At 43.9% G+C, this 16563-nt stretch overlaps 1 protein-coding gene across 4 annotated transcripts in view; it reads left to right on the top strand.

Annotated features, from left to right (window-relative positions):
• Positions 1–16563, top strand: part of SASH1 (SAM and SH3 domain containing 1) — a 266274-nt gene that overhangs the window by 97726 nt on the left and 151985 nt on the right. For all 4 annotated transcript variants that reach the window (XM_060114659.1, XM_060114657.1, XM_060114660.1 and 1 more), the window contains exon 2: positions 11420–11548. In XM_060114659.1, the coding sequence (XP_059970642.1) occupies positions 11420–11548 (129 nt within the window). The remainder of the gene's footprint in view (positions 1–11419; positions 11549–16563) is intronic.

The raw sequence follows: 16563 nt of genomic DNA, 5'->3' as shown, positions 1-16563 counted from the left end.
TTCTGTCAGGATAGAGAAGAATGTGAGGCTTTAATCTTTAACCTTTAGACCTTAAAGCCCATTGCACCAAGAAAGTTTGTCCTAAATCTTTTAGGGATAAAAAATTTCCATTGGATTCTTCCAAGATCTATGACCCTTAACATGTTGAGAATTATCAGCATTAAGTGGAGATTATTAGGAATCATTAATTCCTATACATGAAGAATCCTCACACCTAGGTTCTCTTCTGTCTCTTGGCCCCTGTCCTGCCACACCTCTGCACTGACCTGTCAGCCAACCCCAGGAGCTTTTCCTCTGGGAACAGGTTAGGCCATCCCATGAGTCAGAGGAGTTACCTTTATTGTTCCCACACCCTCAGTTCATTTGTCATTGTTTCTAATGATATATTTCGTGTTTGAATGTTTTACCCATTAGAGCGAATTGTTGTTGTAAGGTTGGTGGGAACAGGGAGATTGAGCCTGTGAAAGCTCACCATTATATGTGACATGCTGGCTTAGTGGATAGAACGTCATCGCATAGTTACAGAATGAATGTTATCATTATCCGGCACCCTCAGGAAGGGGAGAGATCATTCTACTAACTTTTGTTTATTCCTTCCTTCCCTCTTTCATTCATTCATATATTCGATAGATATTTCTCAAGTAATTGCCAAGTGTCAGGTGTTGTCATGGTGTTAGGGACTGAGGTTGCAAAAATAAGACCCAGATTCAACTTTCAAGGACTTTAAAGTGTGCTGTGGACAACCACCATGTAAATAAGCGAGAGTCACTTTTTAAAAATGTCTTAAAATGAAAAAGTTCAGCTACATAGCAAAGTAGAGAGAATATTTTAAAGAACACCCATATGCCAGCACTACAGTTATCAATCATGGCTAATCTTGTTTCATCTATACTCCTCTCCCCTCCCCCCATGACTTTGAAGCAAATCGCAGACCTCATGGGGAATGTATGATTTATGCTTATGCAGTGGGAAGGTCAGGTGCAGTTGCGAAGGATGGGCTGCTCTCTGCAGGGTCAGTGGCATGAAAGAAGGGTGTTCCAGGCAGAAGAAATAGTATGGGGCGGGGGGAGCGGGGATGATGTAGTGCTGCTTGTAGTTTGATCTGGCCAAAACTGGTACATGGATGGGGGAGGTGGAGCCACAGGTGGGGGTCTAGAAAGGCAGACAGAGTACAAATGAAAAGGCTTTTGTATTGTCAGCAGCAGACTGACTTTGTCACGTCTTCACTAGGAGATGTTTATAGTTTTCAAGATTTATATTTTGAAAGTTACAGTGGGCATGGGGTATAGAGTGGGTCGTAAATGAGATGGGATTGGAGAGGGGGTGAATAGCTGGGAACCTTGGTTGATGTCTTGAAACACTGCTAGGATTAGGATGGAGAAATATTTTGAGACATTTGAGATATTGAGAGATATTGGAGAAGAAATATTATATTAGCACTTATTTATGACACATTATAAGACCTAGTGACCTCTTAACTTCGGGGATAAGTGAATGACCCTGAGAATGTTGGCACGGATCAAATGGGTTGATGCTAATCTCTGGACTACTGGAATCCAGAATGAAAGTTTGCTGGGGATGGAGAGTTTGGACTGAATATGTAGGAAGAATAGGCATAGGCATTTGTCTACAGCTAAGGAGATGAAGAAAGAGTTTTAAGAGTTATCAAAATATAAATTAAGGGCTACAAAGTTTTTCGGTAATGGGCCACGTGTTCAGTATCCTCAGGTTTGTAAGTCATGTGAATTTTTATTGATAACACTCTTTAGGTATTACCCGCCAGTTCTTCTTTTTCTTTTATTTTTTTAATATTTATTTATTTAGGCCGCTCCAGGTCTTAGTTGTGGCACATGGGATCTTTAGTTGCAGCATGTGGGCTTCTTAGTTGCAGCTCGCATGTGGGATCTAGTTCCCCGACCAGGGATCGAACCCGGGCTGCCTTCATTGGGAGCACGGAGTCTTACCCATTGGACCACCAAGGACGTCCCTACCTGCCAGTTCTTAAAAATGTGGAATTTTGGCAGCATCACCAAGAAAGAATTTAATCAACACTAGCACTATAACACTGAATGGTGGGTGATAAGCATGATGCCTTCAGTTTGATCAGGTCACCAGGACATCCAAATATCACTTAACAGTCGCACTGGGCTTCCCTGGTGGCGCAGTGGTTGAGAGTCCGCCTGCCAGTGCAGGGGACATGGGTTCGAGCCCTGGTCTGGGAAGATCCCACATGCTGTGGAGCAACTAAGCCCGTGCACCACAACTACTGAACCTGTGCTCTAGAGCCCGCAAGCCACAGCTATTGAGCCTGCGAGCCACAACTACTGAAGCCCACACACCTAGAGCCTGTGCTCTGCAACAAGAGAAGCCACCGCAATAAGAAGCCAGCGCACCGCAACGAAGAGTAGCCCCCGCTCGCCGCAACTGGAGAAAGCCCACATGCAGCAATGAAGACCCAATGCAACCAAAAATTTAAAAATTAAAACAAAAACAAAAACAACACAGTCGCACTGCCCTCAGGAGCAGTCCTCGGAAATGAACTGGATTCAAGTGCACGTCTGACTCCATGTACACCACACCTCCTGACTCTCTGCTAAAGCCAGGGTAGAATATAATTTTCATAAAACGTAGCAGGGGCATCCCTGGTGGTGCAGTGGTTGAGAGTCCACCTGTCGATGCAGGGGACACGGGTTCGTGCCCCGGTCCGGGAAGATCCCACATGCCGCGGAGCGGCTGGGCCCATGAGCCATGGCCGCTGAGCCTGCACGTCCGGAGCCTGTGCTCCGCAACGGGAGAGGCCACAGCAGTGAGAGGCCCGTGTACCGCAAAAAAAACAAACCAAAACAAAACAAAACAAAAAACGTAGCAAACTCAAATGTTACGTAAAATTTAATTAACATCATAACCAGAAATTTCAGGATTGTTCTAAGATCAATATATTCTTTTCCAGGTTTCTGAGAATATCATAGATCACATTTTCCCCCCAGTCAGATTTTTATTGGATCAGTGCCTGTGAATGCCCATATCCTCATGAGTATGGGCCAGAGGCAGCCAGAGAAAGCGCAAAGTGTGATTCATACTCATCAAAATCTGTGAATCTGGTCTGAAATTCTGACTTCATTCCCACCCAAGTAGCTCACTCTGCTGTTCTTTCCAAATCTGTGATTCGATTAAGCTCAGGCAGTTTGGAAGGGAGAAATGAGTTGAGTCTAAAATTGTCATCTGCTAAATCCTCATGTCCATTTTAAGTGTGAATCTGCACTTGAAGTTTTTAGAACCAACTGTCAACATTCTAGTCTTTTCCCTGCGTTTTTCAAGTTCTGAAGGTTCCTGTGAAATGTTCTGTTTAAGCCACCGATAGCCTAGCAAATGGGATCTTTCAAAGCCTTTAATTCTACAAAGACCTTATACTAGCACAAAGTTTAGTAAATCCCTTCAACAAATTTCCATGACTTAATTATATGACTGCATTAAAATACAGCCATACTTGGCTCTTCTGTCCAGTAATAATAAGCATTCATGTTTCTTGATTTTATATTGTATACTTAGCAACCAGCACAGCACCTGGAATGCCATAGGTGTTCAGTAAGTATTATTTGAATTAATGAAGTATCCCATTAGGTGTTGATGATTGAAGAACATAATTTTATAGCTCTGATCACTTTCTTCATCACACCTGACAATCATCGTGATGTGAAAGATGCCAGCACACACTCTCCCCATGAGGAGGCCTTTTCATTCCATTTTGTTGTAGCTACTCCTCTCCATGGCCTGTAAACTGAGTTTGTTCATATTTAAACCAAGCTGTTCAAATCCCTTCCCAGCACATACCCAGCAGATAATTAGGGATAACTAGTTCATGCGTAAGATTTTGGTAATAACATTTTTGCTAAAGAACTCAAGCTTTTCTTATCCCGGGGTCAAGCAGGCTGTCCTGAGCCTGAGGGTGGAAGAGGAAAAGGAAAAAAATGCTTCTGTTGTGGCTTTAAATCAGCTCAACCACAGATGAGATTTCCCCCAGGAGAGCAGGGACCACAGGAAGAGAAGAACACAGGGGGAGCCTTTGGGGAGCATCTGCATTTAGGGGTAAGCTGAGGAGGAGAGAGAGAGTCCCGGGGAGACCCATGTGCACTGAGCTCTAGAATGGACTCGAAAGTGGGAGGACCCCTAAGATGCAGCCTGAGAGACAGACTCCACCAGTGGCTTTCAAACTTTTGGCCACAGATTCACTGGAAGATGTATTTTACATTGTGATCAGGTACAGTTATACACACACATAACTGAAAAAAATGTTGCAGGAAACAGTCCTGTTTCTTCATGGGATGTATGCCAACATTTTCTATTCTGTTCTGTGCTATGCAATGTTGTTTAAACAAATGCTGGTCTCAAATGTCACAGAATATCTTAGGACTGTGTGGTGACTTAGGACTGTGTCAACCCAGAAGTCAGAAGTGAATCAGCAGTAGCCCTACTTTTCAGACTCTGAAGGTTAGTGGAGGGCAGTGGGCACTGTGGTGGCTCCCTTGTGGTGTCACTGACCTACCTTGCTAGCGTGAAGTGGTGCCCGGACCCCCAGCAAGTCCAGGTCCTGCCAGGTCTCCGTCATCTTCTGGGGGTCCTGAGCCATCTGAAGAACTCCAGCTTCTCTTGTAGGTCACTGGTGGCATCAAGGTTGGAGTGGATGAGAAGCAGATGTGGATTTGCGTGGGCTCTGTAATTTGCGGCAAGCGGGCTCTCTCATTGAGGTGCATGAGTTCAGTAGTTGTGGCGCGCGGGCTTAGTTGCCCCGTGGCATGTGGGAAGGGATCCCAGTTACCTGATCAGGGATTGAACCCACGTCCCCTGCATTGGAAGGTGGATTCTTTACCACTGGACCACCAGGGAAGTCCCGCCTTTATTATTTTTTTAATTTTTAATTTTATTTATTTATTTTTTTGACCACACCTTGCGGCATGTGGAACTTCCCCAACCAGGGATGGAACCTTCGTCCCTGCAGTGCAAGTGCGGAGTCTTAACCACTGGACTGCCAGGGAAGTCCCTGCAGACCACTGCCTTTGGAAGCAGCTGCTGAGAGAGTGCTGGGAAGGAGGGGGTCGCCAATACTGGCAGCTTGTCAGGCTGTTCTTCATGCTTCAGGAAGGGATTTATGTTAACTGGAGACCACTGATGCATGATAGTGGGGGCCATGAGCACCAAGATCATATTTGCCAAAGCAAGAGTTAGACATGGGCTCCGGCAGGTTCTGGGTGTTTTGGAGGGAGGAGAGTGGAAGATGTGAAATCAGCCCTCCTCCAGCCGCCTGCCATGTGGGTGTGCCCCCAGAGCCCTCTCTCACCACCAGTATGACTTAATTTGTCCCTCTGGTGTATGTTTTTGGTTGTTATGTGTAAAAAGCTTGCCTGAGACAAACTGTATTTCAGCTCAAAACATCTGTAGAAATGCTGAGAGAGATACCTCAGAGAAATATATTTGAGATCCGTTATTGCATATTCAATGGATTTCTCCAGAATGATGTGGCAGGACGGGGTGACAGAGTCGGTGCAGACATTGACATCTCACGGATTCGGTGAGGCTGAACGAGGAAACCAGAATTAAAGTCTTGTTTATGGTAGTAGCAACTTCACCTGAAAGGTTGCCGGAAGTGTTCATCACCTCAAAATCTTTACACAAGCTAATTAAGAGTGAGAACGCATTGTGAAGTCATTCAAGGAATCAGTTAGGCTTTATTGTATTGTAGTGATTTCTTTTAGTGGATTTATCTGGTAGGGGACTGATGTAAATCTTTATATATATGAATATATCTTCATCCCTCTCCCAAACAATAGTGAGCAGTGGAAATAAAACATATAATTTATATTTCATAAAATATATCATGTACGTACTTACTATTATAGACAGAAAAGGTAGAGATGTGTGAAATAAATGAGCCAGGAGTCTTGTTCCCTTTCTTCCCCTCAACTTTGGGGATTCAGAGCAACGCATTGAGTCTTCCCTTAGGGCTCTGTCTTTATAGATGGATAAAATAGCAGGACCAAGATTTCATTTCCATTCATTTGCACGTAATCTGCATACAGCGGTACAGATTACATTGTGTCTCCTGGTGTTTTCAGAGAATTTTTTTCTTTTTCTTTTTTACCCCTTAAACTTTGTCAAGATATTCTAAAGCATAAATGACATCTGGGGAAAGAAGAGAGCAAAACCAAAAACAGTAATGATACAAATGCCTCTGTTTTCATAGTGCTTTTAGTTTTCACATTTTCCAGAGACAGAAGTACATTGGGATAAAAATTCAGAAATGCTATTGTTGAGAGAACAATACTCTGTTTCTTTTCTCCTTAATTGTAACAGCAGTTCACCCGGTCTGAATTGTTTGGTACAATGCCCCTTATCTCTATATTTTTATGTTGGTTGTATAAAAAAAGATGGGTGTTTGGTATAAATGTGTGCTGTGGCTTCATGGGAAAATTATACAAGTTAGTCTTCCCTTGAGCTGACAGTGGTAGTGGGATCCAGATTTAAATTAAGTTCATATTAAGTGAAATGGATGGTTGTATGGAAAAATTGCTGTGACCTGGTTTTGTAATAAGAAATGGGAAGAGAGCTTGAATTTGCATGTATCTTTTTTTTTGGTAGACAGTGATGGGAAAATTCTTGTAAAAAAGTTTATGCGTCACACAATTTCACAATTTACTTTAAAAAGGCTATTTTGAGGAAATAAGATTTTTCTGAGTTCCTAAACACAGAACTAATATTGCTTCAGCCTAATGCATGCGAACCAAAGGGGGAAAATAAGAAACGAAACAGATTAGACAAGTAATACACTCTACAGCAGAAACTTTTAACACCTTAAAAGAAAAAAAAGTTTAAAAAGGAACCTATTTCAGTATTTTAATGTATTTATTATAATAAATATCGAAATTTATAAAGTCATACTACATATTTAGAAGTTGATTTTGTAACATCAATGCCTCTTGGCATGAGCATTGTGGGGTGTTCAGTCAGACATGAACTTCACATCCCCCAAAAAAGATGTACGAGGTGTGGTGCTATTGAAACATCAACTGCATTATTTAAATTCTCTAGAGACTAATGTTGCAAATATTTTAATAGAAGTAAATATTTTTACTGAATAGGTTTGTACTATATCAAGTAAGAACAAGTTGGACAGAAAGGATGCAGGGGTCTCCAGACAGTCCTGAAAAAGCATGGATTTGGAGTGGGTGAAGAGAAAATCATCTTGTGGCTCCTTGGTTCCATGTGATTGGGATGGAAAAGAATTCCTTTCTGTGCATAGCAGAGAAGACCTACTTAAAACACACACACACACACGCTTTAAAAAATTATTTTGTCTTTCTTGGCATTTAAATGATCAAGACTGATGCAAGTGGTAATTATGGGGACTCACTGAACATCTGGAAAGCGATTTGAGAAAACATCGAGGCAGCCGTGCCATCCTGTTCTAACTTATTATTTGCTGAGCATCAAGTGAGAAGTGGTTACTGCAGGGCGTGAAATGTTTGCTGTCTTTGGCCTGAGTTGAGTTGAACAGCTGCTTTCTTCCTCGTGAGCAACAGATATTTCCCAGGCCCTCAAGTATTTGGGGAGTTCCGAGTGATTGGGAGTGAGGGATAGGGAATGAAACTGTTCCACTCTTAGGAAAAAAAGTTTGACCAGAAGCCTAGAAACTCTAGAAGTGAAGTGAACAGTTGGCTTTGAAGGTGTCCCAGGATATGTGAGAGAGGAGAGAGAAAGGAAAGAAAGCAATGTGAACAAAGCTATTTAAGTTATCATTTTTATAATTTTTTCAGGTGGCCTTGATTCGTCCAAGAAAGTAGTAGTCGGTTGTGATAAGTCATACAGTTCATAAACTTGAAAGCTGATTATTTTGGAGAAGCCAGCCATCAAGACTGGAGTGTCTTGGCTTGGTCAGTATAACTCAGTGCCTCTGTGAATAAGAGACAGTGGGAGAGGGAGAGAGGGAGAGAGGTTAATTTCCATTAAGAACAGCAAGCCATAGGGAAATGTGTGGATATAGCCCCTCTCACCAGTTCACTCAGGTATTAGAAGGTACGGATTTTGTATTTGGTCAAAGGTGGCAGGTATGTTTCATTTCCTGGAGGGATGAAGGCAGAAGTTTCCTGATGAGGATGGCATCATACTCTCGAGAGACTAAGGCAATTCTAAAGAGCCCAAGATCTTCCAGGAGCCCCAGTTGCTGTGGGGAGTCGCAGCATCAGGGCAATAACTCATGAAGATGGGTTCTCAGGGGACACTGTTGCAAGTCCTGTCCTTTTTACCTTCCAACACACACTCATCTTTCCCAGTATATACTGGGCGAGGGAGCTAAGAAAACTTCATGCTCTTGAAGAGAAGTGGGACGGTGAGGGCGTTGTGTCTTGGAGGTGTAAGCAAACATCCCGGGTCAATAGAAGGCAGATACCCTGCTGTTAAAGGTAGCCCAGTTCCCTTTGTCCTAGGAACTGTCCAGATGCCTCTCTCTGGCCCAGGCAGCGGTGGTCTGGAGCCCTCGCCTCGCTGGGCACTTTGCTGTCATGGTCCTGGTCGTTGGCTGGAGCAGATGCTCCCCTGGGAGCAGCCCTTCTGCCTTAGCTCTTTCCTAAAGTTTCCTCCAGTACTTTCTCTTGGTGTTGGGGGTGGCGTGGGGGCTGGGGGAGCGGCCACTGTAGGGGCTGCCTGTCCTCTCTCACTCCTCTGGTCCTCCCCGTCGGCAGGCCTCAGCCCCTTTCTCCACCGGGCTGGTAAGTTTGGGGTTTATTTGTAGAATGGGTGACGTGTGTGGCACGGATCATTCTTAGGGGAGAGAGACCCGGTCTGATCTCTGTTTTGCAAGGTCACTTTGGTGACTGGATCCAAGGCAGATGAGGCCAAATGGGGAAGGAGACAAGGAGACAAGTCAGGAAGTTGTAGATTTTCATGTTGTGGCCCGTGCGGCATGTGCTGTTGAGTTGAGACAAGTCAGGGCAGACCTCAGGATCGTAATCCGATTTATGATGCAATTTGTCAGGAGCCTCACCTCTACTAAAGGCAGTAAAGCGAAGACTGGTAGACTGATCCCCTCTGTGCGTTTCCTCGGAGGCTAGCAGCAGACTTCCATTTTACGCCTTCTTATTTTCCCTACCGGAAACGTGACAGACCTTTTTTTTTGAGGGGGGTGGTAAGCTCCTGCCACCTCTACTGTGGCCATCCAGCCTGTTGTCTCAGAGGGGAGGGACTGACTTTTGCCCAGACACGTTCAAACATCTTACTGTTCTTGTAAAGAGCTTCCCATCCCTAGCTCTGTACTGGGGACTTTGAGGCAATGACCTCAAGCATAGAACATTTTATTGGTAACAAAGGAAGAATCTTTCCTAAAAAAAATCATTTCCTTCAATTCTGTTTCCCCACTCGGTCAGTTTTGTGAAATTGGTGAATGCAGAAGTGGGATAGAGATGGTCACTTGCTCTGACCCACGCATCCTCACCAGGGCCTTGAGGTCTTTAGCAGAAAGCCTTTTTTTTTTTTTTTTAATTAATTAATTAATTAATTAATTAGACTGCATTGGGTCTTCACTGCTGCATGCAGGCTTTCTCTACTTGTGGTGAGCGGGGGCTACTCTTCATTGTGGTGCAGGGGCTTCTCATTGCGGTGGCTTCTCTTATTGTGGAGCACGGGCTCTAGGCGTGCGGGCTTCAGTAGTTGCGGCGCATGGGCTTAGTTGCTCTGCGGCAGGTGGGATCTTCCTGGATCAGGGCTCAAAACCATGTCCCCTGCATTGGCAGGCAGATTCTTAACCACTGTGCCACCAAGGAATCCCAGCAGAAAGGCTTTTGAAGAACTCACTTTTGGTTGTTGTATATACTGTAATTTTATTTCAATAGCACAAACGAAGTTAGCATGAAGGAAACTTAAATGAAACAGTACGGTATAAATAGCAGAGAGCCAAAAATTCTCAAAAGGAAGTACATCTAAAGCATGAGAATTCAACATTCATTGGTGTTTCATCTTCAGTTTTGATTGACACTTGATGTTTGCAAACTTTGAAACAAACTTTGAGATCATGATGACTATTCTGAAGAGATTTCAGCACCAGCACAGAAGAACTCTTAATTCCCAAAGCCTATCTGCATCTAAGTGTGCTTTGCAGTCTTAGACACGTGCGCTAAGGGTGGTGTGCTGGCATTAACTATGACACAGGGCTGGCCGGTGGTCTGTCACAGGGAAAATGTGTGTGCACTTTTTCGGTTGTCTAAGAGTTGTGTTTTCCTTGGTTATCTTGGTAAAATCATTTTCCTTGGTTGTCTTGGTAGGGTCTTTTATTCATACCAAAGAAACACCTTGTTGGGAGGTGAAAAGGGGCAGGGGAGATGCTTCTCTGAAGGCATGAATGGATGAATGAATAGACAAAATGGCATAACCTACAAATGTATACAGCATTGCTGTCATCCTCTGTGTATATGTTCAAACATGTATTTAGGAATCAGTTCCGCTAAAGGAAGACTACAATCTGAAACATTATTTGTAGTGAATATTATTAGCTAAGTAAATTGAGCACTTACTATGTGCCAGGAGGACTGTGAAGGACCAAGCTCTGAGTGAGTCACGTTACTTCATCACTTCTCACGGGGAGGTATCCCAGCATTGCCAGAGATTAGGAAACATGCTTAAAGCTGCCGAACCAGAAGTGGCCGCAGAGCTGGATGTGAACTTGGGGGTGTGGGCTGCAGAGCAGCTTCCGGGCCCATCCCTCAGTGGAGAGACGGATATGTTTTCTTATTTATTTAGCTGAATTTGTTCTCTTGCATCTGTACTTGAATGATGTAGGGAATAAGAGTTCCCACTTTTCTGAGGGTCTCATGGGAGGCATGGTTCAGGTGTGTCCCAGATGCAGCATTCCCTGTTGGCTTCTGAATTCTCAGCTTCCCATCAGAATTCCCAGGAGTGGTGTCCTGGCATCTGGGTTTCTCAAACGCTTCTCCAGAGGTTCTGATGCAGCCACTGACTGGGCTTTAGGGTGCCTCGCACTGACACAGTGGTTTTCCCAGGGGTTTCTTGGCCCTGCAAGGCAGGCAGCGATGTGGGTTAAAACCGTGGCTTTGGCATCAGACAGTCCTGAGTTGGAGGCCTGGCTTCTTTGCTTGGTAGCCGTGCAGTCCTTGGGCTGTCACTCAGCTTTTTTGAGCTGCTGTTTGTCCATCTATACATAGTGAGGAAAATAGGTCCTGTGTCCCAGGGCTGTCCTCAGCATTAGGAGATGTCGCGTGTAAAATTTAGCCTGGCACACGTCCACCACTGAAAAAATGCCAGCTGTTATTAGTATAAGTGCTGCATAGAGGAAGACTAGATGATGTGGGGCGTTTGCCGGTGGACTGATCGCCTTTGTTCTCTTCCTGTTTCATCCCCCTGCCCTCCTCACCCTCAGGACGGCTCCCTGGGAAACATCGATGACCTGGCGCAACAGTATGCAGATTATTACAATACGTGTTTCTCCGACGTATGCGAGAGGATGGAGGAGCTGCGGAAACGGCGGGTTTCCCAGGACCTGGATGTGGTGAGTGGGGCACTGGGAATGTGTTCCTGCCCAGCCGGGCTGCTCCTGGTCCAGCATCCCCTCCTTCAGCCCTCTCACGGTTGTGCGTGCATTATTACTCTGCAGGCTGCTGCACTAGTTGAGATAAAAAATTCAGATCCCAGGGCTTCCCCAGTGGCGCAGTGGTTGAGAGTCCACCTGCTGATGCAGGGGACACGGGTTCGTGCCCCGGTCTGGGAAGATCCCACGTGCCGCAGAGCGGCTGGGCCTGTGAGCCATGGCTGCTGGGCCTGCGCATCTGGAGCCTGTGCTCCGCAACGGGAGAGGCCACAACAGTGAGAGGCCTGCATACCGCAAAAAAAAAAAAAAAAAAATTCAGATCCCAAAAGGATTAACCCAGGTCTGTGGCTGTCAGACTGAATGAGTATTAGTTGGGGCAATAATGATCAAATTTTTGTATTCATTAAAAGATTGCGTTTGAATTTTAATTTTTTTTAGCTTAAGGGGAAAGGATGTTCTTACTGTTGGCCGGTATCCACTACATTTTTTTTTCTTTTTTTTTTTTTATTAGTTTCTGCTTTATAACAAAGTGAATCAGTCATATGACTCTAAGCCAAAAGGAGGAGGCCTAAGCTAGTTCTTTCCTCGTCTCCTTCCTTCTTTGTTTTCTTCTTTTTGTTTTAAACAAAATAAAATTTAAAGAAACAAGAAACCACCCTAATTTCTCACCTAGCAATAACCATATTGGTGTTTTAGCAAGTCTCCGTTCCGTGTTTTTCTGGGCATTTTTACATCAGCAATGTAATTCTTGCTTTTTTACTTAACATTTTATTATAGTTCTTCCATGTTGCTAAGACCTCTTTGTAATCACCATTTTTCATGATTTTACCAAGATAACCAAGGAAGACACAACTCTTCTCTCAGGTGCATTGAAATTCATTTGGCTGTTTTTTTTTTTGTTGTTTTTTTGTGGTACGCAGGCCTCTCACTGTTGTGGTCTCTCCCGTTGCGGAGCACAGGCTCCGGACGCACAGGCTCAGCGGCCATGGCTCACAGGTCTAGCCGCTCCGCGGCATGTGGGATCTTCCTGGACCGGGGCACGAACCTGTGTCCCCTGCATCGGCAGGCAGACTCTCAACCACTGCGCCACCAGGGAAGCCCCATTTGGCTGTTTTATAAAGACTTTTATGTGTATGATTAGTGGAGCATTTGAAGTTCCATGTGATAAATAGTAAATAGAGACTTCAGGTCTATATAATCTATATGTGTGCTGGTATTTCCATGTTGTACATTTACTAGAAAGTATCTTACCAAAACTTCTGCATTTATTAATTTAAATTTGCTATATAGGTCTTGGGTTCATTTTGATTCAGTGCTTCTCAAATTGTTCTGTTTCATTGTGACCATTTCATCTGACCATTTTAGGAATGAGAGGCAGAAGAAAAGGCTCAACACTCCGTGTTTCCTTATCTGGACCAGCTCCTTTTTAAGCCTCTTTTATGTATTAGGGGACTACGTGGATCTTTTCTGAGTAACAGTACCTCTGCCTTTAAAAAAATGTTTGAAAACTACTGATTCAATTGAATCCTTATTTATTTTGTGATTTTCCATAAATCTACTTCAAGTAGAGATGAAAAAATTAGTAACTCGGAACAGATAATTCTTTTATTAATAATTCCTTTTATGTTTGAAAAAATCTATTGGATAAGGGACCCACCAAATAGTTTAGGCACCGCTGCTGTATATTCCATAAGTAGATATCATTCACTTCCACTCTAAGTAAGATGCTGGTGCTCTTATGCAGTTTCATTTCTTTCCTTAACTCAGTCCACGTAAAGATTTCTTATATCATACCTGTCAAATAACTATTGATCCTTTTTCCTTTTTGTTCACTGATTTAGTGTTCAACCTGGGTGGGAGTTAGTATAAAGGAATCAATTGAGACTGAGAAGCATCCGTTGGGGGCAGAAAGCCATCACCCCAGGAGGCTGACACCCTGGCCCAGGCAGGCACATGGGCGTCATTGTTGCCAAGGGCTTCTTTCCTGTAACTTTGTCCCCTGGCATGTGTGAAGGGGGGTGGGGAGGGGCATTATTTCCTTCCTTTTAAGAAAGTATTCTCATGTGGCAAAAGACTGTTAAAATTAATTAGACTCTCCTGTGGGGGCACAGTTAGTGCCTTTTTTTTTGGCAAGACTGCAGCCAAACAACAACTTCATTATTGCACTGAGTTCTTGAATGTTGCAGTTTTGACCTTGAATAATAGGATACTCTGTGTCTTCCTTGGACGTTTCACCATGCAAGGAAATGATGGCTGTGAATTGACAGGTGATCCTTGATAGGACACTCAACTGCTCTTCCCCAAATTCTAGCTGGTTAAGAGTTGGGGTTACCATAGTCATTCCACAGTGTTTGGGAACCTTGGAAAGCAGCCTCTTGGTAGGAAAGACAGCCTGCCTGGAGGTGGAATAAATAACTTCTTCCCATTTAGACAGATGGGCCTAATTTGGTGTGCTCTGTTCCAGAGTTTTTGCAAAAGACAGTGGGGGGAGAAAACACTGCATAAGCTAAATTACTTCTCATCAAAGGTGCAGGAATGTGGTGGTGGGTACAACTGATGGGAGCTAGCTGGAAACTGTCTTCATCCTTTAAAGTGTAGTTAGTGAGACAAGGAAGATCCCAAGTCAGCGTCTTCAGTTCCCTCTCTATGAGATTCCAGGCAAGTATTGAAGACCAAGTTAGATGCCATGTGGTTCACGTCCTTCACACGGCTCAGGGAGTCCAGAAGTTAGAGGTTGTTTAAGGTCGTCGTTCAGGCCATGCTTGCAACACTGGCGACTTAGGGAATGTTCCCTCTCATGGTGGTTAGCTCATCACAGATTGAGTCCTGATGGGAACTTATTTTCTTGAAAAGCTGCAACTTTCACTCGGTAATGCTACTTTTTTTTTTTTTTTTTTCGTAACGCCACTTTTTATTGCATCAGAATTTACCTGTATTTCTAGATTGTGAATTCTGCCTTCAGACAAGTAGGCAAACTTCTTGCATGCTAGGCTTTTGGGGCAGCTTGGGGTCTGAGGACCTGCAGCTTAATACTTGTTTTCTGTGCTAGTGAGCAGCCCTGTCAAAAGCAGAAGTGAGGGACTTCCCTGGTGGTCCAGTGGTTAGGACTCTGTGCTTCCCCTGCAGGGGGCACGGGTTTGATCTCTGGCCAGGGAACTAAGGTCCTGCATGTGGTGCAGCTCAGCCAAAAAGGGAAAAAAAAAAAAGCAGAAATGAGATGACTTGGAGAAGAAATAATCCACCGAAAGCACTAAGAGGAAATAGTAACATGTTAGGAACATAAAACAATTTATAGGGAAAACAATAGCATTAAGTTTGTTGTATCTGCTGTAGAAAAAGTCATTAGAGACAGCTTTGAGGGCAGAGAGTTTGGGGTGATGGTTTAAATTGGCTTTATGGGTTTGTTTCATTTCACATCCTATGGGTGAATTTGGGAGATTGAAGAAATGTTCTATAGACAGAATAGATATTTAGATATTGATGTTTGGCTTTAAAAAGCCCAAAAATGCAGTGTCCTTAAGAGCTAATTACATGTCAACTGGAGAACAAACAAGCCAAAAGTCACCCTGCCCACAGAGATGCTTGACTTAACCCTGAAAAATAAAAGGTTTTGATAATTATGTTAGAAATTAACTTTTGGGACTGGATATCAAACTACTTCTCCAGGACCTAATCACCTGGCCCCTGACTGGAATAAAGCCCTTACTTGATGCAGTGTTTTGAGGGCCAGTTAGTTTAGACGAAGGTAACAGAGAGGGTACAGATGGGTGAAAATTCAACAGCATAAGCACAGATTATGATTGAGATTTATAACTGTCATGAGAGTTTCTATTTAGCACCAAGTGGGCCCTAAAGGAACCGTGTGTTTGGACCACAGCCCTTGCCTCTGCCGGGGATTAGGACGTTAGTGGCTGGGAAGAGCAGGGAAGTTGCCCGTATTTCCATACATTTGGGCACATCCCTGAGCACTGTGTGTTTTTTTTGGCTGTGAGAAGCTGCATTTGGAAATAACAGCAGCTTTCCAAGTCCATAATGGGCCCATGTCTAGTGATGCTAAGTCTGACATCTGTCAAAGTGACACCATGGCCAGGAGAGGGACACATGCAAGGCAGCCTCTTATTACTGGCCATGTCAGCTTCCTCGGCATCTTTGCGGCTGAGTCTGCTTGGATGTTGGCAGAAACAAGTTTGTACAGTGGTTGTTGTATCATAGCCTTGACAGAGAAGTCACCACTTACAGGATCTCTGTGCCACTTACAGGTGACTTACAGTTTGTACCTCAAGAGCCAGGAGCCCAGGCAAGACTCACCCAGGTCTTTGAGGACTGGGACTATTACATATTATCACAGAGAAATGTGATATCAGAACCATTGCTGATGGTGTAGGAATGACTCTGGGGCATAATTATTGTTCCTAGAAATTTTCGTAGTTTAATCTTTTGAGGTATAATTCTGGACAAAGATAGAGGCAGTAAGAGTGGTGTCTGGCGCGACTAGGGGTGATTCTTGGGGCTTCTTCAGACCCTACCACTCCCACCCCATGCCCAAGCTGGAGTCCTGGCCTCGGCGATTGTCACAGTGGCAAAAGGGTGTGAGAAACATGATGGAAGGAGACTGGGGGAGTCAGGAAGACTTGGGTTCAAATTCTGGCTGTTGTACTTAACTGGCAAGTTGTGTAACCTTTCTAAGCTTCAGTTCCCCCATCTATAAAATGGGGTAAAAATATCTCATAAAGTTGTTACAAGGATTAAATGAGAAAACTGCTGTGAGTATACCTGGTCCCTCATTGTAAGTGACCTGTAACTGTTCATTTCTCTTCCTTCCTTTCTATTCCTGGTTCAAAAACTCCTGCCATGATGCAGGAGTATCTGTTATTTGTACTTCATTAATATTTATTCACCTGAGTGCAGAGGTTTCTTTTAGCTTTTATTTTGGGAAATTTCAAACATATATAAACAGCATACTGTAACAGACTTCC

This window comes from Mesoplodon densirostris, chromosome 12, assembly GCF_025265405.1.
Source record: "Mesoplodon densirostris isolate mMesDen1 chromosome 12, mMesDen1 primary haplotype, whole genome shotgun sequence".
NCBI lineage: Eukaryota > Metazoa > Chordata > Mammalia > Artiodactyla > Ziphiidae > Mesoplodon > Mesoplodon densirostris.
Note: the sequence above shows the minus strand (reverse complement) of the source record. Positions and strands in the feature narration are given on the sequence as shown.